Raw genomic sequence first — 26,035 nt, 5'->3', positions numbered from 1 at the left:
ATAGAAAAAGGTTCCTCTGCAAAAGGTCATTTGTCTAGGGATAGATAGTGGAGCATTTGTTTTCATGTATGTTATTGACATTTATTTTGTATTGTGTTAATTAGTAAGTGTTTTAACTTGCATTTGCATTGCATTTCAAATAAAACAAAATCAAACTAGACAAAGACTTCTTTCTGCAAAAACAAAAGCAAATTAAACAAAAGATGAATTAATTAATTAGGTAATCACAGTGTTCACAATAAATATGCTGGTGTAACGGATTCATCGGATGTTCTTCATGTTTCACTTTCACTTAACCAAGCAATGACATCATGCATATAGCGGCATGAGCTGTGAAGATTGGTCTATACTTTAGTGGAGACATACTAGTCATAAAAAGGGTGAAAATGTGAAGTGTTTGAAGTGTGTGTGTGTGTGTGTGTGTGTGTGTGTGTGTGTGTGTGTGTGTGTGTGTGTGTGTGTGTGTGTGTGTGTGTGTGTGTGTGTGTGTGTGTGTGTGTGTGTGTGTGTGTGTGTGGTCCCCATTGAGCTATGGTCAGGAGCTAAGAGAACGCCTGCTTCCTTCCATGTGGACACTAGAGGGCATCAAAGCTACAGTAGTCAATAGACCTCATCCACCATTGTTCTCTTTGATGCAGACTTGACTTCATGGTATTAATTGTCTCCATTCTTTCTTTCTTTATTAGGTGGGACTTGGACTCGAGACTTGAGACTCGACTTGGACTCGAGTCCCAATTTTTATGACTTTAGATTCAAAATAGACTTGGACTCGACTTGGGACTTGAACGCCAGTGACTTGTGACTTGACTTGAAGCCAATGACTTGTGACTTGACTTGAGCCCTCTTCAAGTCTTTTCAAGTCATTTAATATCATATACAACAAGCCCAAATATTAAAATGTAAAAAGCAGCCTGGCATTGCCAGACTAATATCACTGCGTAGATATTAGTCTGGAATCTCTGTGTGGAACCTGCATTCCCAAGGGGCGGACAAAGAAAAATGTCTCTGGTGATAAACCCACCCCATGTTTGCATACTGGGCCCTGATTGGTGCCCCACAACTCTGGGGGCAGCAAAATTGGACTTGGCAACACTGTAGACCAGAAGACCTGGATAGATGGATGGATGGATGGATGGATGGATGGATGGATGGATGGACGGACGGACGGACGGATGGACGGACGGATGGATGGATGGATGGATGGATGGATGGATGGATGGATGGATGGATGGATGGACGGACCACACAGGTCACAGTCACATGGTAAAAGGTCACCTCATGCAGACCTTAGGGTCAGTGGTTCTCAACCTGTGGGCTGGGGCCCACTAGTGGGTCATGAGGATATTGCAAGTGGGCCCCCAAATAAATGACAAACCACTCCCTATTAATACATAAGTATAATGATAATATAACATTCATTTTAAAAACAGTCGGTGTACATCAAAGTAACGGTCAGGAACATGCTTCTACGACGTTGAGCCCGCAGTGGTCCTATCCTAGACTAGATTTGTATTTGTGTGACGCTAGGCCTGTGGGGCACCGGCCTACTCGGGAAAGATGCAAGTTGGAAATGCATGCCCCAGCCCCACCCGGTTATGCATTACCCGTTGTACACATTGTCAGAGTACCCCTTGTACCGGTATGTCTGTCTGTGCCCATGACACCCATATATGGAGATTTCTGTATGTCTGTGTCCGTTTTATGCCCATACATGGAGTTCCATGTCAGGCATGCCCAAATACGGAGTCCAGGCCAGTATACTGACATTTAGCCTTGATACAAGGCCAGGCCAGCAATGTGTCGATGTGTGTCCCTGAGCAAGATTCTTAACCCCTAATTGCTCCCCGAGCGCCGGCTCCCCTTAGCGAATGGCTGCTCACTGCTCCTAGTTGTTATAGGATGGGTACATGCAAAAGGCGAATTTCACGTAAGTGCATATTTATACAGTAACAAAACACTGGGGACTATTCTATTCTACTCAAGTAAATGTACCAGATCATCTGCACAAATCGACATAGCTGTTTGGTTGGTTGTGTGTGTGTGTGTGTGTGTGTGTGTGTGTGTGTGTGTGTGTGTGTGTGTGTGTGTGACGTCAGACGTCAGAGCTCTGGTCAGTCTATATAAGAAATCAAGAGAATCAAGCAGGGTTTGATGTAACCAAGTATTCCATCTTAAGAAGGGTTTATCTGTCACTCACACTGGAATAACACTGAAGTTATTTTCTGGTAAGGAAACGAACGGATTAGAGGAAGTACATCTAAATAACCAAGAGAGACATACTGAGACATTTACTGATCCCATGTGGCAAATTCAGCTATTCAGCTATCAAAGCAGAAAGGAAACACCGAAGAGGAGATACACAACCAATTAGATTAATTGTAGGGATTAAGTACAAAAAGGGTAGAAACATACTGGTACTAGGAAAGGAGGGCCAGACACCACGTCTGCACAGAAGAATACAGTATATGTAGATTATTGTCGTAGAACGCGACATTTTTCAACCCCAAAAGTCCAATTGTATGGCCGTGAGCAAGAGGAGACTAACTTTTGATTGTTTAAATGATCGGCCTTCTACCCACGACGGGGCCTTCTATGGCCAACAGTACTGACCATCGCTTCCGCTTTAAGTGGCGGTCCATCGTGACCTTGACAGTAGCCGTTGCCCTTGTGTTCCTGCTCTTCACGCTGTGGCCCCGTCCGCACAGCCCGCATCAGTCAGATGTAGGCTGTACCACTACAACGACACCTACCCGCTCGGAGTACCGCTACAACGACACCTACCCGCTCACCCCTCCCGAGTACACGTCACAGGGCATCCGCTACCGCATCGGGGTCATCGCCGACCTAGACACCAGGTCCCGCAGCGACAAGACCTTGACGTGGTTCAGCTACCTGCGGCGTGGCTACCTGCTGGTGTCCCTCAGCGGTCACAAGGTGTCGTTGGAATGGGACCAAGAGAGGGTGGTGCTGGAGAGCCACCTGGCAGAACAGGGGAGGGGCATGGAGCTGTCGGAGCTGGTGGTGTTCAATGGGAAGCTCTACAGCGTTGACGACCGAACAGGCATCGTGTACCACATCGACGGCGACAAAGCCGTCCCGTGGATCATCCTGACCGATGGAGATGGCTCCGTGGCCAAAGGTTTCAAAGGAGAGTGGATGACTGTGAAGGATGAGCAGCTATACGTCGGGAGTTCGGGGAAGGAGTGGACCACCACGGGGGGCAAGATTCTCCACCATAACCCGGAGTGGGTAAAAGTGGTGGGCTACAGGGGGGACGTTCAGCATGAGAATTGGATCCCCAAGTACAACTTGTTGAGGTCTGCTGCCGGGAACGAACCGCCGGGTTACCTCCTCCACGAGTCGGCGGCCTGGAGCCGCATCCTGCAGCGTTGGTTCTTCCTCCCTCGTCACGCTAGCAAAGAGCACTATGAGGAGACGGCAGACGAACAGCGCGGCACAAACATGGTCATCAGCTCATCGGCAGATTTCAAAGACATTACCGTGAACCGTGTGGGGACACAAAACCCCACCCATGGATTTTCCTCCTTTAAATTCGTCCCCAACACGGATGACCAGATCATCCTTACACTCAGGTCAAAAGAGGTGGCCCAAACCACCGCCACATACATCATGGCCTTTAACCTAGACGGACGCATCCTCTTACCCGAAACCAAAATAGAGGACGCAAAGTACGAGGGGCTGGAGTTCATTTAGAGGGGATGATGTTCATTTCTTTTTTCCAAGAACCCCCAGTTTGGCATGTGTAATAGGACGGTAAGAAATATAGCCAACTAGGCCACCTAAGGAATTGCACCCTAGGAAATGGTTCTAATCTAATTCTGGAAGTACACCTGATGACACAGTATAACTCCCCACAAGGTTCGTTGTACATGGAAAGATCTGAGGCAGAGGCATGGCATAAAGTAAAAAGTTACATTACGTTTTATTAGCAACAGTAAAAGTTGGTATGAGCTTACATTTTAAACAGTATTAGCTGTTGGTTATTATGGGCCCTGGCCCGATATGGTGGCAACACATACAGACACACTGTATTCACAATGAACTAAAAATACAAAACATACTAAATAAAATCATAATAGAACTGTCAGGCACCAAACAGATAAGAACTCGAAAGCAGGCACAGAGGCAGTTCCCAAGTTCAAAGCAGGATTTTTTTTCCCAACAAGATTTCACATTTTTTATTTAGATTTTATTAACTTCAATTAAGATTCTATTAACGCGAGAACAATGGCTTCTATTATTGCATTGCAACTTTCCAGGAATAGAAAGCCTGCAGTTTCTATTAGCTTGGATTCCCCATCGAGGATTCTCAACTGTCCACAGCCCTCTTCTGAGACACAGACTGAGTAGAAAATAATCATTTTATCATGAGCATTAGTTGAAAATGGGTGAAGTCGTCCTTTAAGACAGCCCAAACAAAGCAGCAGCGTCGTCAGTCACTGGTACACACTGCACTGTGGTAGGTCACTACAAGAACAAAACCATTTCACTTCAACCTGACCATTTTACTTCAACCTGATGCAACAAGGCAATGATTTATTATGCTATGAATAGGGGGAGGATTACAAACCTACCTGCCATACATGGCTAGCTAACCCACACACACAGACCCTAGATCAGTCCAAGTAGGGCATTTGATCAATGCAACCAGGTTGTACACCTGGAGGCTGAAACAAAGCAAACTAAGATCACTATACCCATGATACAGCTCATGATAGTTCAAAATAACACCAAGAAACAAACATACCTGCACTGGTAACTGCTTAACTTTGACAGATGTGAGAAAATATGTACATTTCTCATTGGAATGGAAAATAAAATCAGTTGACATGTTCCTCTTATAAATTCCAATTTAAAGTGCAGTGTGGGCCTAATTGTAACACTATAACACTGTAGTGGTGGCTACACAACCCCAAATAATAATAATAATAACTAGAAAATGTGCTCCTCGGAGCACAAGTCTCCGCCAGCAGACCTGTGCTATTTTAATAGCACGGGTCGTCTTGGTAGAACGGGTCGTCTTGGTAGAATGCGCGTGGTTTTTGGTGTTCTGCAGGGGCGACTGAATATGTAGTGTCTGCATCTAAAAAATGTTCTTCTTGAAGCAATGTGTCATATGGGAGTCGTCGTAATTGACTGGTTTGTTCAAATGCTTGTCTGTCTTCTTCATCTTCATTGTCTTGAACAGTTTCAGCAGTTGATTGGTGTGTTTGATCTATGTCAGTTTTCTCTAGTGCTACATAATGTATTTGATCAAGGTGGCCAATTGTTACAGTATTAAGACTTCGGCCTTGTTGTGGGATCAATTCAACTCTATAGTCCTCTTCTGTGTTACTGTTGTAGATGAGTATGCTTTCTTAGCTTTGGCCTTCTGCGCCTTTGCTTGACCAATGTTACTGTAGGTGTTCTCAGAGGGACACACACACGCACGGACGGGTGATTTGTACTTGAAGGTACTGTTCCAATCAAGACTGATTGATCCTGTCTTACCTCACTTCAAAAAATACTTTTTGAAGTGACACACCTATTTATAGGATTTTATTTCGTCATGCGTCCCTCTAGCCAATCAAAGGCATTGGTGTCAACATATTGACACGTGTCACGTGGAGCTTGACCAATGTTAGCTTGGCTAGGAGGGAGGTGAACACACGGCGGGACGAAGCGAAAACATACTCTCCACCTCCGGCGGAGACAATAATAAGTGTAATAATAATAATAATAATAATAATAATAATAATAATAATAATAATAATAATAATAATTATAATTATAATTATAATTATAAATATAATAATAATAATAATAATAATACTCATATTACTCCATAAGCCTGCCAGGTCTGGGGATTCTTAGTATAATTTGTATGTTCAATTTAAAATGTATGTAATATCACAGCCATTCTAGGGCTATGTTAAACCATGTCCTCAAGGAGGAAATTACAGTATCAGCACTGCATTCTGTTGGTCTAGAAGAACCCTTGTTTAACAATAAATGCAAATAGCGAAAAATGCTCATGATTTATCCATGGATCCATCCATCTTCAACCGCTTATCCGGAGTCGGGTCGCGGGGGCAACAGTTCCAGCAGAGAGCTCCAGCCTTCCCTCTCCAGAGCAACATTAGCCACTTCCTCCTGGGGGATCCCGAGGCGTTCCCAGGCCAGTGTGGAGATGTAATCCCCCCATCTGGTCCTTGGTCTTCCCCGGGGTCTCATCCCAGTGGGACGTGCAGCGAGGACCTCCCTAGGGAGATGCTCGGGAGGCATCCATACTAGAACCACCTAAGTAAATCTTTAAATATCATTAATTAGCATTATGTCTTGTTTGAGATTCGAAACAAAAATGTTTAGGACTGAATTGGGACTTGCAACATAAGGACTTTGTCCCACCTCTTAATGACATGACTTTTTAAATATTTTTTTAAAATAAGTTATACTATGACCTTAATTTTATGTACGTGAGCTGTCCATGCCATGATGTTTGATTCCCACATGTATTTGCTGTTTATATGAATGGTACTTTTGTTTTATCATGTATAGAGTAGGAGATTAAAGGAGTAGTTCACCCCAAAAAATCTTATTTTCTATCAATTACACACCCCATGAAGCATTGAATTCATGGCGATTTTTTAGTTTTTGTCACATTCTTAAGCCAATAATTGCCAATAAAATATGCTAATGTCTCCAGTAGGACTCGTTGAGTCTCCTACGGGAGAGACTACCGGTCATCAAATTATTGGCTTAGGAATGCCACAAAAATCTCCATGAATTCAAGGCTTCATGGGGTGTGTAATTAATAGAAACATTGTTTTTGTGTGAACTACTCCTTTAAATGAACTTGTACTGAGCTGTCTTCCCCTCCACAAGAAGACTACTTTTGTACATTATTTGTCATTTGTAATTTTTGCCACCTTGAAATTGCTTTATTAGGCTATTTTATTTGTATATTTTGTATTCTTCAGTTCAGTTGGATAAACATCTAAGGATTCCTGTATATTGGCATGGGTAAAGAAAGACCCAAATCTCAAGAGCCAAATTGAGGAATGTGATAATAAAATATTTCTATTCTATTCTATTCTTTCCAAAAATACGACAATTTCTAAAGAAAGAATCCAGCAGATGGTGGTAATGTGACATTTTGGTTGTCAACACAGAAAGGGTAGAAGAAGTGAAGGGAGAGCGCGACAACCAGGGTTGCCACGTCCGCTTATTATAAGCGACTTTGGGCTTGGTTTTCTGTGAAGTTGCTTGAAAATATATGGGCTGGTTTCTAAAGTGTACTTGCTTATTTAATAATAATAATAAACTTTATTTATATGGCACCTTTCATGACATAAATGCAGCTTAAAGTGCTTTACAGGGTGAAAAACTAAAAATGAAATAAAGCAAAAGTGCTTTAAAGTGCTTGCTTCCGATTCTTTTTATTATTATTCAAACCAGTGGTTCTCAAATATTTTCATAAATGTTTTGTGCCAGGGAGCATTTGTGTTTGTTAGAATGTTTAAAAAACTTTCCAAATATTCCACATTTTATTTCAAAACATTTTTTTATCGCAGATCTACAAGCTCACGATGTATCGCAATGCAACGCGTTGTGAGCTTGTAGATCTGCGATTTCCAAATGGATTGGCTATTTTCAAATAGATCGGTTAATATCCGAAAGTGCTCATGTGGCCTAGCTAGTCCTTCTTTTGGGCTTGTTTTCCTAGACCTGGTTGCTTATTTCTCTCGCAATATCTGGCAACGCTGGCGACAACGTAAAGCAGTATTGCAGCAAGTCGTTAGCAGCAGATACAGTGTACAGTGTTCATGGATATAAGAACAAATACATGTATTATTTCAACATCGGTAGTAATGACCTTAACGTAGAGCTCTTAGAAGGCTTTATGTGTTCATATTAACCGCAATGTGTCCATAGCTAGACGCGTTTCACCACAACAGTGTGCTTTACAGAAGGAGAAGAAAGTGCAATGGAAGACAGTATGATGGATTCAGAGGATGCCACAGAAATGTCATTTTCGACCCCCCAAGATGTACCTAAAGCCTGGGAGACTGTTGTTGCTGCTCTGGTGAGTAGGGTCAATCATTAGGTGAATGATCAACCCTGATCATACTGTTGATTTATCTTTTTTTTACTCTGAGACTGAACAAATGGAGCATTTGTAACTCTGAGACTGTACAAATGGAATCAAATGAATGCTCTGATCATAGCTGAATGGGTTGAGACTGAGCCCACCTGGGAAGCAGAAGGCAAAACACTTATAAGTGTTTAGGGGTTATAACCCCCAAACTGCACCCCCCCCCCCTGTGCTGAAGACCTCAAGTCTGACCACTTGGTTAGCAATCAGCTGGGTGAAGCTGAAACTGAAATTTCCCTTGGGATAAAATATGTCTAATTTATTGTACAGAACGAGGCAACCAGGTGCTCACCTGACATGTAATAGTCAAAAAAGTTAAAATAGTAAAATGTGCTCCTGCTCTTGGATCAGAGGGTATAAAAAGTTTAAAAGAGGGAACAGAGAGGGAACAGCCTTTTGTTTATTCAAAACAACGCCAACATGTTTCGACCTGAAGCGGTCTTCCTCAGGGCTAAAATTTAAATGGAACATTTGTAATTCGAGAGACTGCACTACAAATGGTTCCATTTGAACCCTTAAATAACTGTATATATACAGTCAACGATTTCTCCTTTTCATGGTTGTTTTAGGTGTCCCGCGCTGAGTCATCTGTGTCGGACGACGACGAGTCTCTCACGGAGTCTCTGGTCCTGCTGAGTTCCAGGGGCCTGGGTCAGTTTCTCGGGGCCTGGCTCCTGGAGACTTTGCAGACGAGGCTGACCAGCGCCGTGGCCCCGGAGTTCTGGGCCGGACTCAAGCAGCCAGAGAACGAACTGAACGAGAGAGACCGGGCCCGGGTTCTGCTCACTGCCTTTCAAACCCTGCTGGACAGACTAGAACCATTCCTAGGCAAGTAACTCCATTCTATAGGTCACAGGGGTGGGCAACTTTGATGATGGAGAGGGCCACTATATTTCCACACTCACTCCAGAGGGCCACATTGCATATACTCAGGCCATTCTATGTCACACAAAAATAGCAAAAATAGCAGATCTACAAGCTCAAAACGCGTCGCGGAATTCAGATTATTTCTTTGCTATTTTTTAATTGGACTCCTGAAAAGTTTCATTTTTATTTGATTTTAAATGCATTAAGTTATACTTATGTTAACTTTATGAACTTAAATACAAATACATTGGACATAAAAAAGACAATAGAAATTTAATACTAAGTCATTAAAGGGGAAATCCACCCATTTTCAATATTTAACTATGTCATTAATATAGCATAAAGGAGTTGTGTGGAAATAAGAAAAAATTAAAAAAAAAATTAACATTGCAAAAAAAATTAACATTGCAAAAAAATTAACATTGCAAATTACACTGTGATGACTCATCATGGTGTAATTTGCAATGTTAATTTTTTTGCAATGTTAAATTTTTTTGCAATGTTAATTTTTTTTAAAATTTTTTCTTATTTCCACACAACTCCTTTATGCTATATTAATGACATAGTTAAATATTGAAAATGGGTGGATTTCCCCTTTAAGCTGCTACTAATATAGTAGTAGTAATTAAAGCGGGTCATGTTTGCAATTGTAACAGCTGAAATCAATAATATATCAGTGTTCAGATAATAACCTGCAGGCCACATTAAGTGAAGGTGTGGGCTTCTGCTTCTGGCGGACGGTGACTGTTTGTTACATGTGAATAGTCGGACAAAGCACTGCTGCTGTGATACTGTTTGTCTTGACTTTTAAGTCTATTGTCTATTTATCTCTATGCATGTTCTAAATCAGTGGTTCTCACAAGTGGAGTCCAATAACACCCCCCCAGGGGTCCTTCAGGGGGTTCCACAGGGTCTCCAGCAAAATGAGGAACAGTTTAATTTCACATTATTTAGAAGTAGACATTATCCCAATGAGAGAATGTATTATTTAGAATGACTATTCAGATCATAGGTTTCACTATCCCCACCTGCAGTAGTCATAGGGTAATACTAAATCTAATCTAACAACAAAAATCTTATCAATTGGGGGCCCTAGACATGATTTTTTTTGAGAAGAACCATTGTTCTGAATGGCTAAATGTAATATAATATGTATGATATACATATAATAAATATATAATGCTAAAATCCATAAAATAAATAATCCTCCCTCGCTCTTTCTCCCAGGAGGTCTAGAGAGGCTGGGCGCCTGGCAGGACGAGGGCCGAGGCGGCCTGTGTGGCCCCGGGATCAGGGGCCTCAGGGAGCGGGCCTTCACCGTCATCAGGGCCCTCCTCCTCTTCTCCAGCTCCACCGTGCTCCAGGAGCGCGTGCTGGAGTTCTACAGCAGGACCTTCTCCGTGCACATGAGCCAGGAGGGGGGCGGCGCCGCTGAAGCAGAGGACGGGGCGGAGGGAACGGACGGGGGAGCGGCGGCGGTGGCGGCGTCGTGTGCCGGCTGTGGCGTCCCGACGCAGCAGTGCTGGTGTCAGGACGCCCTGGGTCAACTGCAGGAGCTCAGCCGCATACTGTGAGCGTGTTCAGAATTGTTGTTTTTGACCCGGCGACCCGATTTTGGGCATGGGGTTATAGGCGGCGATGCACAATAATGTAAAAAAATTGCAGATCTACAAGTTGTTGATCGGCTATTCGGCATATGTGAAAGTATAGAAGTACAATACAGCTTTATAAGGCTAAAGTGGTTAGGATAAACCCATTGAGATCCCGCTTTGGAGGGGGTCTCAAAGTGGGTGGGGTTATAGTGTGAAGTGTGAACATCAACGTGTGCCTTCGTTCACCACACGTCGGGTAAACACTAGTCTCTCAACGTGCGTAGCCAGAAGATCGTAGATCTCCGCCTCACCGATCTCCTGCGGAAATCAAAATTCTGAGCTGGGGCTTGAACAGCGGTGAAAACCAGCGCTAGCTATCCTACACCCGCTGCTTTGAAAAGCAATCTGTCACAATATGAAGGACTGCCTGAAAAGTCTTTGCATTGGTTCTGCAATGCAGTTTGTTTTTAAATGTAGACATATCAGTAGGCAGAGATCTCTGATCGTCTGGCTAAGTGAGACTAGGGAATCACTAGGACCATGTATTCCATGGATTCTAGTCTAGCAGTTGTCTCACTGTGATTTAAATATTTTCTCGTTAAACCGGGCAACTTATGGTTTCCCCTGAAACAGGTCCACCAACGGGTCCATTTGGCTACATGGGTATACTCTCAGAGTTAAATCATTAGTGTTAAATAGTTTTAAATTCCGATCATTGCTATAGAGTCTTTTTTTTATTTTATTATTATTTTTAAACGTAGATTTACGTGATTGGCAATGAACGGTTGTATTTGCATTAACGTAGATCTACGTGATTGGCAGGGAATGAGTTAATGGGTTATGGATTGAGGATGTAACTGTGTATTCTGCTGGGTGTGCTTGCAGGTCCAGACTGCAGCTGTTAGAGAGGGTGAGCTCTGAGGCAGTGACAGCCATCCTCCACAAGCTGATAGAGCAACGCATGGAGCAGCACTGCAGAGGAGAGTATGAGCGCTCCTTTCTGCTCGACTTCCAGGAGGTAACGCTCTCTCATTGCTTCAGTTCAGCGGTTCTCAACCTGTGGGCCTGGGGCCCACTGGCGGGGCCGTGAGGATATCGCAAGTGGGCCGCCAGATAATTGTCTAAACACTAAGATTTTAATGACAATCTAACAACATTAATCAAATATTTAAAAAAAAATATATATATATATATGTTTTAAATTAAATTAGTTCCATTGATCCAAGCCAGAACACAATTGATTGATTGATCATTAAAATAAACATGCGCTGTAAATGGTCAGATGGGTGGGCAGCGGGCCGAGATTTTCAAGTATATCGGTCTGGCCATCATTTTAACTTTTTACGACATTGGTATTGGCAATCATGCAGCTTGACTTTCAACCTTTTCTCTTGTGGGCATGTTTGTCTTGGCTTTTGAGTCTATTCTGTATTTATCTCTATGTATGCATTATCTAGATAAGTGGTTCTCAAAGTGGAGATTGTGAAGTTGTAGATATGTCTTTTTTTGCTTACAAGTTAAATATCTTTCCAATTGAATTCAAGATTGTGCACTTTTTATTGTTAAAAATATCAGTCAAAACATCGGTATATCGTCTGTGTCGGGTGGAAACCTCATATGTCCAGAACTGTTACTTTTCAGGATTCAAATTCAAAAATATCAAAAGTAGCAGATCTACAAGCTCAAAACGCTTCGCGCCGTGTTTCGAGCTTGTGACGCTCGGTTCCGCGCTATGAGCTTGTAGATCTGCTATTTTTTAATAGCCCGAAGAAATCTTAAAATGACACTGATGCGTTCCCGGATTGAATGGGTTAAACGGTGTACCGGAGCATCTTATCTCTGTCTATAAACGCTGTGTGTGTGTGTGTGTGTGTGTGTGTGTGTGTGTGTGTGTGTCCAGTGGTTGGAACTGGTGCTGGGCTGGCTGAGCAGAGTGTTCAGCAGCAAGGTGAGCGGCGACGGGGGAGACACGCCGCTCCTCACGTCTCCCGGCGGCGACGGCACCGCCGCGGCGACGACGGGCAGGCCTACCAGTACCTCGCTGCAGCACTGGAGGTGTCACATGCACCAGTTCTTCTGCAGGATCTACGTCAACATGAGAATCGACGAGCTCTTCGGCATCATCAGAGGTTAGCCCGGGCATTTAAGTTGACGATTAATTGTCACACAAATAATTGACGGTAAATTAACGGTTTAATTGTGTTTTTGGCATTGAACATTCTAACATATGAATACAATTTAAATTTATGTTTGTTTTTTACGCTTTATAATCACATTGCACAGGGCAGAATTTACAAATAACTTAAGTATACAAATAAATTACTGACATATCTAATCATTTCATACACGTCTATAAACGTAAGCTTGTAGATCAGCTATTTCTGCTATTTTTGGGAAATGTTAGGACATGGAACCTTGAAACGATTGACGATTATGTATTTATTGTGACAGGCCTATTAGAGGTCAGACATCTCAAAAATGCCCCTGAAATGTGTGCGAAAATTCAGACATAATAGACACAATCTGCCTCTAATTTCTATTAAAAAATATATATATTTTAAGTATCTACTGTAGGATCGAAGGGACATTGTCTGAATGTTATTCTACAGTCGTACTCGTTCTAAAGTGGCTGTGGGCATCAGCACGAGCTCACTGTCTACATTCACATGTCAGATTTCCCAGAGTCAAAGCCGGCCATTGAAGACCTGAAGTTCTGCCTGGAGAGAACCAATCAGAGGCAGCAGCTCCTCACCTCGCTGAAATCGGCTTTCGAGAGTCGTCTCTTGCACCCTGGTCAGTTTTGTCATGGGACAATGGGCGGCGCTATTGGACTATAGACAGTAAAATCGTCTTGTGTTATTGTATCCATTTGTAACTCTTGACTGTGTCCATTTGGTTCCCATTTGTACACACTCAGAGTTAATAACAGTGAAGATTTTGCTGTATACTGTGGATGGATAGGATATGACTGGTACTCTCTACTGGGACAAAGGGAGAGTTCTTCTTCTTATATTGTGTCAACTGACTTTCAGGAGTCCACACGGCTGACATTCTCACCGTGTACATCTCAGCCATCAAGGCCCTCAGAGAGCTGGATCCATCCACGGTCATTCTACAGGTGGCCTGCCTGCCCATCCGCAAGTATCTCAGGTATTTCAGCCGTACTGTCTGTGACACTAGATCTAAACTGTTTTTTATGTGTAGCACCTTGCTGCTGCCACCTTTGCAGCTGCTGATTGCTTTTGCCCCAACTCACACCAAATCTGTGTGTGTGTGTGTGTGTGTGTGTGTGTGTGTGTGTGTGTGTGTGTGTGTGTGTGTGTGTGTGTGTGTGTGTGTGTGTGTGTGTGTGTGTGTGTGTGTGTGTGTGTGTGTGTGTGTGTGTGTGTGTGTGTGTGTGTGTGTGTGTGTGTGTGTGTGTGTAGGACGAGAGACGACACGGTCAGACAGATCGTCGCCGGCCTGACGGGCGACGCTGAGAGCTGCAACGACCTGGCCAATGAGCTGTCCCGGGCCGACCCCGTCACCTTGGAGATGCAGGACAGCGACGACGAGGGCAGCGACCCGGAGGAGTGGGTCCCGGACCCCACCGACGCCATCACTGGTCAGTAGGATGAACGAAGGCCACAGAGCCTACATGTAACATACAGTAGTACGAGATGAACGCATGGTGCATCTTGAGTCTGGATTTGAACAGATGTAAGGTGCTTTTTCAGGTTCTAATGTTAATTTGTGTTTACACGCCCTAACCACTCAGCTATTGGTTTGCCCCATGTTCTCCCTACTGTTCTAGCCCACACATTGAATTTAGATTCCCCCAAATGTTTCGGTAGGCGGAGATATCTGATCATCTGACTACGCGGGAATGCTTTTCAGGAACGGAGTGGAAAAAACCTGTGCTCCAACTTTTCATTGGTTAAATATCTATAAAACCCTCAAGCAGACTATTCCCTATTTTGGCTGCCAGCTACCAGCTACGTTGTGAGCTGGTAGCTGGCACAACACACTGTCATACAACGAAGTGTAAAATAGGGCATTAATGTTTGAAAATAAATATGAAATATTATGCAGGGTTTCGACAACATGTTTACTTATCTTTTGGTCTCAGATAAGACGGGCTCTAAGCGTCGCTCCTCTGACATCATCAGCCTGCTGGTCAGCATCTATGGCAGTAAGGAGATCTTCATCGACGAGTACAGGACCGTCCTGGCTGACAGGCTGCTCCTCCAGCTCAACTACAACACCGCTAGGTACTGACTGTACTGCTGAGCAGAAACGGGAAGCTTCGGTTCCCCCCCAAAGGTTTCTGTTTTGTTTGCGTTGTGAAGAGGACTGAGGATTGAGTTGTGTTTTTCCCCTCTCGCTGTGTGGCTTTAGGGAGATCCGTAATGTGGAGTTACTGAAGCTGAGGTTCGGGGAGTCCCACATGCACTACTGTGAGGTCATGCTGAAGGTGAGCCAACTGTCTTTAGTTTCAACAGTTTAACCCATGAAGACCGGGAACGCATCTGTGTAATTTTTTTATTTCTTTGGCTATTAAAAAAAATAGCAGATATACAAGCTCATAGTGCGGAACCGAGTGCAGCGCTATGAGCTTGTAGATCTGCTATCTTAGAAAAATCTTGAAAATTCGTGCAAATCTATGAATATATATTCTACAAATGTCTTCTAAATCCTAACAGTTTTTGGAAAAAAATTATATTGCTATATCAGTGGTTCCCAAACTTTTTCATGTCAAGGACCCTCAAAATGATATGTATTTCGCCGCGGACCCCCATCTAAAAATATTTTGTACCAGGACCCCCCAGAATCAAAGATTTTAGTTAAAAATCTTCGCTTTAAAAATGTATATATTCAAGGATTTGCACAAATTCTCATGATTTTTCAAAAATAGCAGATGTGCCGCGCTATGAGCTTGTATATCTGCTATTTTTGAATAGCCAAAGAAATCTAAAATGACACACATGCGTTCACTTCCCGGTCTTAAAGGGTTAAGCTGGTGTCACCTAACACAGTCAAACAATCTGCATTAATTGTTACAAACACATTATAAAACGGATGTAGGAATCTGACCACAATGTGTATTTGTATTATTTATTTTAACACCAGCTGTAAATAAGGTCAGGCTAAAGACATGGTATGAGTTATGCCTGTAAATTGATGCCATCGTTTTAGACATAGTTTTACGAGAAGACAAAAGGCATGGCGAATTGGCGATCTCATAGGTAAGACGTTAATCCTTATTATTGTCCTCTCGTCTTCTTCCAGGATGTAGCAGACTCCAGGAGGATCAACAGCAACATCCGCGAGGAGGAGGCGCGGCTCGGCGAGGACGAACAGCCGCCGCTGGCCCTGTCGGCCATGATCCTGTCCTCGGAGTTCTGGCCCCAGCTGAACGAGAAGAAGATGGAGCTGCCTCCGCCCGTCTCCCAGGCCATGGAGGCCTATACGCACCGCTATGAGAAGCTCAAGGTTTGGGACAAAGCTGCACTCTGTAACTTTAATTTCCTACCCGAGATTTGAACCTGAGCCCCCCCCCCCCTGTGCAAGTGCTGAAATGTTTACCACTGAGCTAAGAGAGCATGCTGCCTGCTTACTCAGGGGAGAAACTGAATAGAAAAGCAACAAAAACTAATACAACCACCACAGTGTACAGAGTACAGACTGGTCAAAATACTGTAACATTGAATTCACTAAAGAAACGTTAGATAGTGGAGCTTTAAACAAGATGACATCATTAAAGGAGCATAGATGATGGAAATATGACATTTATGGTTGTTTCATCCAGCTTTTTCTTTATACAGACGAATGGAAACCGTTCTAACGATTATGCAAAAATAATTTATTTCGGCTCAAATAAAGCCGATCAGGCGATTAATTGTGGCAGGCCTAAATGGCAACAGGAAAACTTGAGATGTGGTCCCCCTAAAGGGCTTGAGTCACAGTGTGCATCAGATGTGTGTCTGTGCCCTGAAAAAAGGTTTATTTGTCTTTCCATGTTTGTGTGTCTGTCTCCAGGCTATGAGGACGCTGAGCTGGAAGCCCCTCCTGGGTACAGTCACGCTGGACGTGGAGCTGGAGGACAGAGTGCTCCCCAACCTCACCGTGTCCACCATCCATGCCGCCATCATCCTTCACTTCCAGGACAAAAGTCAGTATCTGTTCACGTGCAAAGATCTTGACATCTGGGTTTATAGTGGGTTTATCCTACATAAATTGTAGGATAGAAGGTGTTTGGACCAATAGTACGGTAGTGCAGTGACAGCCGTTGTCCAGAATCTTGTCTGGCTGTGCCAGACAGAAATGGAAATGACTGTCGTAGAACTGACATCATAGATAACTGACGTCACTGATCGCCAAGTACTCTGATAATGGGTACTGTCCGCGAATATCCAAATTGATGTCCAACATCCAAACAAATTGTCTTTACAATTGTTAAGCTTCTTGGTAATTAGAGAGCGTTCATAATCTTTTGGTCTACATTGAACATACATTTTAAAAGGATCCCTGGCTAATAAGCCAAATATGCCTCAATACATTATAATTGTCCTCTATAACTAAAATGAAAAACACCTTAAATATTTTATTTCTTTTATAAATAGTTCATCAGTAGTTTCACACAATAGGGGCAATGCCCGTCGCAAGTTGATGATGTCATTTGTCCATGTGGTGCATTCCATAGGGCTTTAGATGTGGCACCAGTCTTTAGATGTAAATACCTACACAAGGTACTATAAATTGATATGTACGTTGAGATATTATTGAATGTCCCTGATACCTTGATAACTTGTTAACCAAAGATTTACGCTACTTTATTATTGGCTAAACTGATGATTTTATCCAGAATAATAACATTATGTGAAGACTGTTTGGAATGCCAGCACCTGGACGGTAGTGTGTTTCCCTACGAGTTGCTTCAGTGTTAGTAAGCCAGTGGTATATAAAATACAAGGATTTTATATCTCCAAACCGGCAACCCAAATAAAGTCGGCTCAAGTTCTGAAGGTTAGACCGCACCCACTTGGTAGTCTGCCTAGTAAAGTATCATTCATAGTCGGACGTAAGGATACGTAACGAGCGCCGGCGCTCCTTACGTTGTCGTTTTTGTCTCCCCCTCCGTCACTTACGGCTCCAGGATTTCCTTCCGTGCAGTCGACATTCACCGTCAGGCCGACGTGCACGTTGACTGTAGTACCACTGGCGCCCGTTGGCAGTATAAGAGGAAAAAAGTTTCCCTCTGCCCCTCTTTCTCCACGTTGGTGGAAGTACTTGAGTAAATGTACTTAATTACAAAAATACCGTCGATCCATGGTCTGTGACAAAATGAACCCAGCCATTCCCTAAAGTTAAACACACACACACACACACACACACAAATAATATAGAGCACAGTGCAGTAGGGGTCGAAACTCACGTTTTGTAGACAACCATTGTTTTTGTCTAGTTTGTGGACAGCTCTGAAACTTTTATTGCGTTGTTTTGGCTAGATGCTACAATGGTAGCTTCATGTTGTTAGCTGCGCTGCGCTGTTGCCAGGTTTTGTGAGAGAAATAAGCAACCAGGTCTATGAAAACAAGCCCAAAAGAATCGACTATGCCACATCACATGAAAATAGCAGATCTACAATATATGTTTGAGAATCACTGGTTTAAATAATAATTGGCCCAAATAAGCAACTACATTTTAGAAACAAGCCCAAACCGCAACCACCAATAAAAGTTAGTTAGTTAAGCAAAAAATAGCTGATCTACAAGCTCACAAAAAGCGTTGTAGCTTGCCTATTTTTGGTGTGTGACAGCCTCATGCAAGTATAAATCAAGCCTTAATAGGGATATTTCACTTTCAAACTACTCTCCTCTGGCTTTTGTGTGCACTCCAGACAGTTTTTACGTTGCTTGGTTCAGTATTTAGATATTTGATAGTCATTTTATCAGACATGCCACCTTCCTTTATATAAACCCAATGTAACTTCAAACTCCATTTTAACCATGTTAGATTCATTGAAAACACACGTCCTTGGTTCTGGTGACTGATATTGTCCTTCTAATGCGTGAGGGGACGTGTTTTTTCAATTACTTTTATTATATTCATTATTATTCATTTATTTTATTGTTATTATTCATATTCCCAAAACATTATAAAAAATCACACCCAGTGTGAAGTGGGCGGTGTGGTCACAGTGGTCATCACAGTGATGGAAGTTCACTTAAAGAAAAGTAATATTGTGGACTAACCATTGTACACCCCTAACTTAAAAAAAAACATAAATGTGTTTTTTTTAAGTGCATAGTCCTATTTATAGGGCTATGCACATGTGTCATGTTTCACTAGCCAATCACAGTCCTGAATAGACTGTGATTGGCCAATCACGGTGCAGGGTTAGGGGGGTACACTGGTGGCCAATCACAGCGCAGGGTTGGGGGGGTGCAATGGGGGTCGATGTCCAAACCTCACATATAGGGGCGGTTTCACCGCCCAAAAATAAATGAAAAACAAATAGAGAACACTCTCAGAGTTAAATTAACGATGAGAATTTTACACACCCAGTGTGAAGTGGGCGGTGTGGTCACAGTGGTCATCACAGGAAGTTCACTTAAAGAAAAGTGATATTGTGGACCAACCATTGTACACCCCTAACTTTAAAAAAAACATAAATGTGATTTTTTTAAGTGCATAGTCCTATTTATAGGGCTATGCACATGTGTCATGTGTTCACTAGCCAATTACAGTCCTGAATAGTCCTGAATTGGCCACCATAGTGTAGAATGGTGGCCAATCACGGTGCAGGGTTAGGGGGGTACAATGGTGGCCAATCACAGCGCAGGGTTGGGGGGTACAATAGGTGGGGGGGTACAATGGTGGCCAATCACAGTGCAGCGAATGTCGATGTCCAAACCTCACATATAGGGGCGGTTTCACCGCCCAAAAATGGTTCCATTGTACTCTCTCAGGCCCATTAGGATCCATTTGGACGCCTGGTGTGCTCCCACCAGCCGTTGAAAAACAGTGCTCAGTTCGGCAAAAGGTCTGATTTGGTTTGGAGTATGCTGCACCCTTTAGCCATTGAGTCTCTGTGTTATCACCTCTCTATACATGATGGAGATGTGAATAAACAGGCCAACGATGACAATGACGTCATCCATGAAGCCCAGGAGGTAGTCGAAGAGAGCGTCGGGTAGGAAGTCAACCGGTAAAACTAGGTAGGTGACTGAACCGACTAGATACAGGAGTATCCGGATCTTGAATATCAAGGACAATCCACCCACTGAAAACATCTCTCTGAAAGCATGACGTAGCAGGGTGGGAACGTCCCTGAGCCTGTCCATCAAAGATCGTGGCTGTCCAGAGAACCTGCGGTTGTAGTCGTCGACGTCTCTGAGGATGAGCTGCGGTCCCGTCTCCCCGTCCTGGGCTCTCTGCGGGGAGGCGTTGCTCTCACGGAAGAGAGGGAAGAGTAACGTCACTGTTTGTCTGCAGATGGGGCAGTTGATAGCCCCCAGCCAAGTTCCATATCGCCAATAGGCTATGATACAAGGGCCACAGAAGAGGTGTCCGCAGTTAGTCTCCACAGGCAGCACAGCCTGCTGTAGACACACAGGGCAGGACGTGTCCGTGTAATAACGCTGCCTGGCCTCCGAAGGCGGGTTCTCATCCCGCTCTGACTGGAGCTGTTGTCGGACGGCTCGGACGTGCTCCTGGTTCTCGGGGTGAATGTTCTGCCGCCTGTCAGTCAGTAAGCCTCCCAGGAGCGCAGCAAAGAGCACCACCGAAACCAGCACCTGGTTGCTGACTCCCTCAATGAGCGTGTCCTGATCCTGGATCAAGCAGTCCAATCCACTACAATGACTCTGTTCCATTGCACACACTGATGGCCGCCTTCTCTTGCCTTGCAAAAGACGTCTTTGTGTCTCTGATATAAATGCTTTCGCTCTCAGACAGGTGAGGGCCGAGTTGATCTTTCCCTAGCTAATGCTCCTCACACCCTGTGTTGTCACGTTTAAGCTGAGCTGCCTCACACCTCACGTCATCAAATATGACGTCAGTCGTGCCCAAATATGGAGTTCCACGTGGCTCTAGACTAGTGGCTCTGGCCAGGGTTTTTGGTTTTAACCTGGCGTGTGGCGTTTGTTTGTTTTTTCAGACCGGAAAAATTACCTTCCCACGTGGCACCAGTCTTTAGATGTAGATACTGTACTTACACAGGGTACTATACATCATTTTGCTCTCTCAAAGAGAGATTATAGAGGTACTTGTGCATTCTAACCTCCTCAGCCAACCTCTCTTCAAAACTATCCTTTGTTTGCTGCTGGCATAATGAAGCCTTGGTCAAGCCTTGGTCAAACCGCCGAAAAACAAACTTCAGCAAGGCACTGTCAAAGTTTTTATAACTTTCCCCCTTTTAACACATGGCAAGATTGTTGACCTTAATTGAGGCCAGTCCACACCAATGCAACTACTTGCAAACATCCCCAATGGCAGTTGCAAGGAGTTGCATTGGTGTGGTCCGGCCTTTAAAACTTGTTTTCTAATCAGCTGATTATTAAGTTTGTTCCTCATAAAAGTTTCTTTGCCCTGATATGAGCTCAAAAGCATCTAAATGTGACTAGTTAAGCCAAAAATAGCTGATCTACAAGCTCTAAAAGCATTGTAGATTGGCTATTTTTGGTGCGCGACAGCCACATGCAAGTATAAATCAAGTCTTAACAGGGATATTTCACTTTCAAACTACTCTCCTCTGGCTTTTATGTGCACTCCAGACAGTTTTTATGTTGCTTGGCTCAGTATTTAGATATTTGATAGTCATTTTTATTATAAAACATTATAAAAAAATCACACCCAGTGTGAAGTGGGCGGTGTGGTCACAGTGGTCATCACAGTGATGGAAGAAGTGATGGAAGAAGTGATGGAAGAAGTGATGGAAGAAACCATAACTTAAAAAAACAAATTTATGTTTTTTTTTAAGTTATGGTCCTATTTATAGGGCTATGCACATGTGTCATGTTTCCCTAGCCAATCACAGTCCTGAATAGACTGTGATTGGCCAATCACGGTGCAGGGTTAGGGGGGTACATTTGTGGCCAATCACAGCGCAGGATTTGGTGTGCAAATATCCAAACCTCACATATAGGGGCGGTTTCACCGCCCAAAAATAAATGAAAACCAAATGGAGTACACTCTCAGAGTTAAATTAACACTGAGCATTTTACAACATAGATTGGGGTCCCAAAGATAAAGAATGGTCCATTGTACTCTCTCTGAGGTCCAAATGGATCTCAGAAGGATCCATTTGGACGCCTGGTGTGCCCCGGACCAGACGTTGAAAAAACAAGTTTGTTCAGTTCGGCAAAAGGTCTTATTTGGTTTGGAGTATGCTGCACCCTTTAGCCATTGAGTCTCTGTGTTATCACCGCTCTATACATGATGGAGATGTGAATAAACAGGATAACGATGACGATTAAGTCATCGATGAAGCCCAGGAGGTAGTCGAAGAGAGCGTCGGGCAGGAAGTCAACCGGTAAAACTAGGTAGGTGACTGCACCGACTAGACACAGGAGTATCCGGATCCTGTATATCAAGGACAATCCACCCACTGAAAACATCTCTCTGAAAGCATGACGTAGCAGGGTGGGAACGTCCCTGAGCCTGTCCATCAAAGATCGTGGCTGTCCAGAGAACCTGCGGTTGTAGTCGTTGACGTCTCTGAGGATGAGCTGCGGTCCCGTCTCCCCGTCCTGGGCTCTCTGCGGGGAGGCGTTGCTCTCACGGAAGAGAGGGAAGAGTAACGTCACTGTTTGTCTGCAGATGGGGCAGTTGATAGCCCCCAGCCAAGTTCCATATCGCCAATAGGCTATGATACAAGGGCCACAGAAGAGGTGTCCGCAGTTAGTCTCCACAGGCAGCACAGCCTGCTGTAGACACACAGGGCAGGACATGTCCGTGTAATAACGCTGCCTGGCCTCCGAAGGCGGTTTTTCATCCCGCTCTGACTGGAGCTGTTGTCGGACGGCTCGGACGTGTTCCTGGTTCTCGGGGTGAATTTTCTGCCGCCGTTTCCTGTACAGCAGGGTCAGTAAGCCTCCCAGGAGCGCAACAAAGAGCACGAGCACCACCGCAACCAGCACCTCGTTGCTGAGCATGTCCAATACACCACAATGACTCTGTTCCATCGCACACACTGATGGCCTTCTTCTCTGGCCTGGCAAACCAAGATGTCTTTGTGTCTGCTAGAAATGCTTCCGCTCTGAGACAGGTGAAGGGCGTGTTAATCTATCCCTATGCTAATGCTCCTCACACTCTGTGTAGTCACATTTAAGCCGAGCTGCCTGACGTCATCAATTCTGCCCAAATATAGTGTTCCACATGGCTTTAGACCAGTGGTTCTCAAAGTGGGGTCCGGGGACCCCCATGGGTCCTCCATGGGGTTCCAGGGAGTACCCCAGTTACATTATTGATTGTTAGGAACCAAATGGACCCGTACAGGTCTGTAACTGTGTGTACAAACTGTGTGTACAAGGGAACCAAACGGGCCATTTGGTTCCATTTGTACAGACCCAAATATTCTACTTGAGCAGACCCAAATATTCTACTTGAGCAGACCCAAATATTGGGGGACCATTGTAACCTGCTATCAACAAAAATGGATGCTGTGGATGCACGTTCCATGCTCGGTCACAACTCTAACTCAAACAATGCAGCAGTCTAAACTGAATCCCTGGACTGCATTCCTTTGCCTCACATACCCGGGGAGCTTGAGCAGACTGCCGACCAGACTGCTGACCACATAATCACCACCTGTCCCCAGTCCCCTGCATAGACCACCTTTGGAGGATGGCCTCTTTGAAGTGGGACCAGAGATGAGGGTGTGGCTGCATGACAGTTGGACATCTGATGGCCATACACGAAAGCAGAAGAACAAACTCACCTGAACATCGATAATAGTGTTCTGAGTGGATACTCTGAAGTCATTGCTGCCACACACATTGATCCAAACCCATTCGAACCGGGGTCCCCCACGGGTCTCTACTCGGCCCCCTCCTTTTTTTGCCTGTACACCAAATCTCTTTGCTGAAAATAGCTGATCTACAATTTCCCAATGCGGGTTGTGAGCTTTGCTTATAGATTGGCTAAGAATGTTCACCTAGTATTATGACTTACCAAGAATAGGTACGCTAAGGTTCATGTAATTAAGTTTCCTCTCCCCTCTTTCATTTGACATTTCCCTCTTGCTCTGTGTGTGTGTGTGTGTGTGTGTATGTGTGTTGTGCGCTCGCGTCAGGTTCGTGGACCCTGGAGGAGTTGAGCGGGAAGCTGGGGGTCCCTAAGGAGATGGTTCACAGAAAGCTGGCCTATTGGCAGCAGCAGGGGGTCTTGAAGGAGGAGTCGGGCGGTCGCTACTCTGTGCTGGAGACCGGCTCGTCCAAGGAGAGGCTGGAGAGGGGAGTGATGCTGATCGACAGCGACGAGGAGGGAGACTCCAACACCACAACGCAGTCAGAGCAGAGAGAGGAGAAACTGCAGGTGAGGACGGCTCACACACACCCACGCACATGCACAAACAGGGGCGGCAGTGGCTCAGGGGTAGAGTGGCCGGGTAGAGTGAACTGGAAACCGCAAGGTTCCCAGTTCGATCCCGGGCTCCCCAGAGTTAGTGTCGAAGTGTCCTTGAGCAAGACGTTGAACCCCTAATTGCTCCCGATGAGCAGGTTGGTGCCTTACATGGTTTCCTTCGCCATTGGTGTGTGTGAATGTAATGCACAATCTATGTAAAGCGCTTTGGATAAAAGCGCTATATAAATGCACCATTAACAATTTTTACCATTTACAAACACATACACACACCTTCTAAGTAGTTGTGTAAACACCTTTGCCCTGATTCAGTCACGGTAAGTGATTTGATGAAGTATCTAAAAAAAAATCAAATGGAAATAATGCTGTTAATGGTTATTCCTACTGCAATTACTGTAAAACCTTATAACACCAGTTAACCACTTAAGCCCTAATTTACTATACTTCAGCTATTCTAAAATAGCTGATCTAGTAAAACTTGTAGATCTATTTACAAAGATGTTGCCTAAAATAAGGATGCCAGTGTTAATATGGTTCAATGGTCTGACAAAGATATTTAGATAACTACCACATTGTCTGTTTTCTGTGCAGTTGTTCTGGGCTTACATCCAAGCCATGCTGACCAACCTGGAGAGCATGTCTCTGGAGCGAATCCACTCCATGCTCAGGATGTTCGTGGCCACGGGGCCCGTGGTGACGGAGATGGATGTCAATGAGCTGGAGGCTTTTCTCCAGAGGAAGGTCAGAGAGCACCAACTGATGACGACCTCAGGCGTATACAGGCTACCCAAGGCCAACTGAGGAACCACCATCACCATCACCACCACGGGAGACAGGGGAAGAGAAAGGGGTTCAAATGGACTAAAATGAGGACTGCTCTCGACAGAATCCGAAGATGGAGGATACAGTTCCGCCCAGAGGTTGTGTGTGTGGCAGCCAGCTCTCACCGGTTCTGTTCTTCAGGCCGATGGATTCGTTCATGTTGAGCTGTGACCCTATCTGTCAGCTCCACACCGACTGTCCAGAGGCCTGTGAGCTAGACATAATCCCCTTAACCACTTAAACCCGGTATGCTTCGTTGACCGGAGTCCCCCAGGGGTCTATACTAGGCCCCCCTCCTTGTTCTCTTTTGTCTTGGTTGTATCACGTAGTAAATAAAGTATTTAGAAAAAGTTCTACTGGCCAAACGTTCTATGACTGCAGTTTTACAGGAAAGATCTCATGAGTGAAGATGTGGAATATAAATGTGTCGGATGGCAGAGGTGAAAAACCATTCCCTGGTTAAAGGTTTTTATTTTTATTTTTAATAGCCACCTTTTATGAACAATTCAGGATCTACCATTCTACGAATGAGTGGGAAGGAGGCTTCAAGTGCTGAAAGATTTAACTATTTTGACTAAAGATTCACCAGGACTTCTTGAGTTGAGCTTTTGTTCCAGTTTAACCCAACTAAAGTTTGAGTGAAAGCCTCAAAAGTTCTCTAATGCCTTAAACACTATGTTAAACCCTAGTATATACTTTGACTTGAGTCCCCTGACGGCCCCCTCGTTTCCCCTCCACACCAAATCTCTTTGCTGAAAAATAGCTGATCTACGAGCTCCCAGCGTGACGCATTGAGCTTGTAAATCTGTTTTTGCAGATTGTTTGCCCCATAATAGGGATGTTAGGGTTCTTGTGGTTAAAACAGTTGATGCTTGTATGAGTTCATGTTCATTAACTATCTCCCTGAACCAACAACCAGGAACAAAGGGATGGTTCTGCACCTACAGTACATGAGGTACCAATGTAGAGTTCTTTAAAGAATAAACTTAAACACATGGAACCTACTGTAGCTGTTTGTTTTTTTGTATTTATA

At 44.1% G+C, this 26,035-nt stretch overlaps 4 protein-coding genes across 4 annotated transcripts; 2 read left to right on the top strand and 2 right to left on the bottom strand.

The window, feature by feature from the left end:
• Positions 1–2,559: 2,559 nt before the first annotated feature.
• On the top strand, positions 2,560–3,714 carry LOC308099600 (soluble calcium-activated nucleotidase 1-like; the record flags this gene model as incomplete). The annotated part of the gene is made up of 1 exon (XM_080448337.1): positions 2,560–3,714. The coding sequence occupies one exon, from the start codon at positions 2,560–2,562 to the stop codon at positions 3,712–3,714; it is 1,155 nt and encodes a 384-aa protein (XP_080304463.1).
• A 4,068-nt stretch (positions 3,715–7,782) lies between these two features.
• Positions 7,783–25,245, top strand: anapc2 (anaphase promoting complex subunit 2). The gene is made up of 14 exons (XM_080446046.1): positions 7,783–8,086; positions 8,725–8,983; positions 10,250–10,592; positions 11,500–11,632; positions 12,515–12,743; positions 13,288–13,407; positions 13,647–13,764; positions 14,040–14,218; positions 14,723–14,864; positions 14,992–15,067; positions 15,883–16,086; positions 16,633–16,765; positions 23,891–24,132; positions 24,772–25,245. Exons 1-14 carry the CDS (start codon positions 7,988–7,990, stop codon positions 24,979–24,981), a joined length of 2,487 nt encoding a protein of 828 aa, XP_080302172.1. The 5' UTR covers positions 7,783–7,987; the 3' UTR covers positions 24,982–25,245.
• LOC308097914 (E3 ubiquitin-protein ligase RNF170-like) lies at positions 19,671–20,768 on the bottom strand (the record flags this gene model as incomplete). Its single annotated transcript, XM_080446047.1, has 1 exon — positions 19,671–20,768. Exon 1 carries the CDS (start codon positions 20,469–20,471, stop codon positions 19,671–19,673), a length of 801 nt encoding a protein of 266 aa, XP_080302173.1. The 5' UTR covers positions 20,472–20,768.
• On the bottom strand, positions 21,840–23,234 carry LOC308097915 (E3 ubiquitin-protein ligase RNF170-like). Its single transcript, XM_080446048.1, has one exon. It carries the CDS (start codon positions 22,779–22,781, stop codon positions 21,996–21,998), a length of 786 nt encoding a protein of 261 aa, XP_080302174.1. The 5' UTR covers positions 22,782–23,234; the 3' UTR covers positions 21,840–21,995.
• Positions 25,246–26,035: the final 790 nt, after the last annotated feature.

This window comes from Gymnoscopelus braueri (assembly GCF_963280865.1).
Source record: "Gymnoscopelus braueri genome assembly, chromosome: 13".
Lineage (NCBI taxonomy): Eukaryota > Metazoa > Chordata > Actinopteri > Myctophiformes > Myctophidae > Gymnoscopelus > Gymnoscopelus braueri.
The sequence above is the reverse complement of the archived record's forward strand: the minus strand, read 5'-3'. Positions and strand labels throughout refer to the sequence as shown.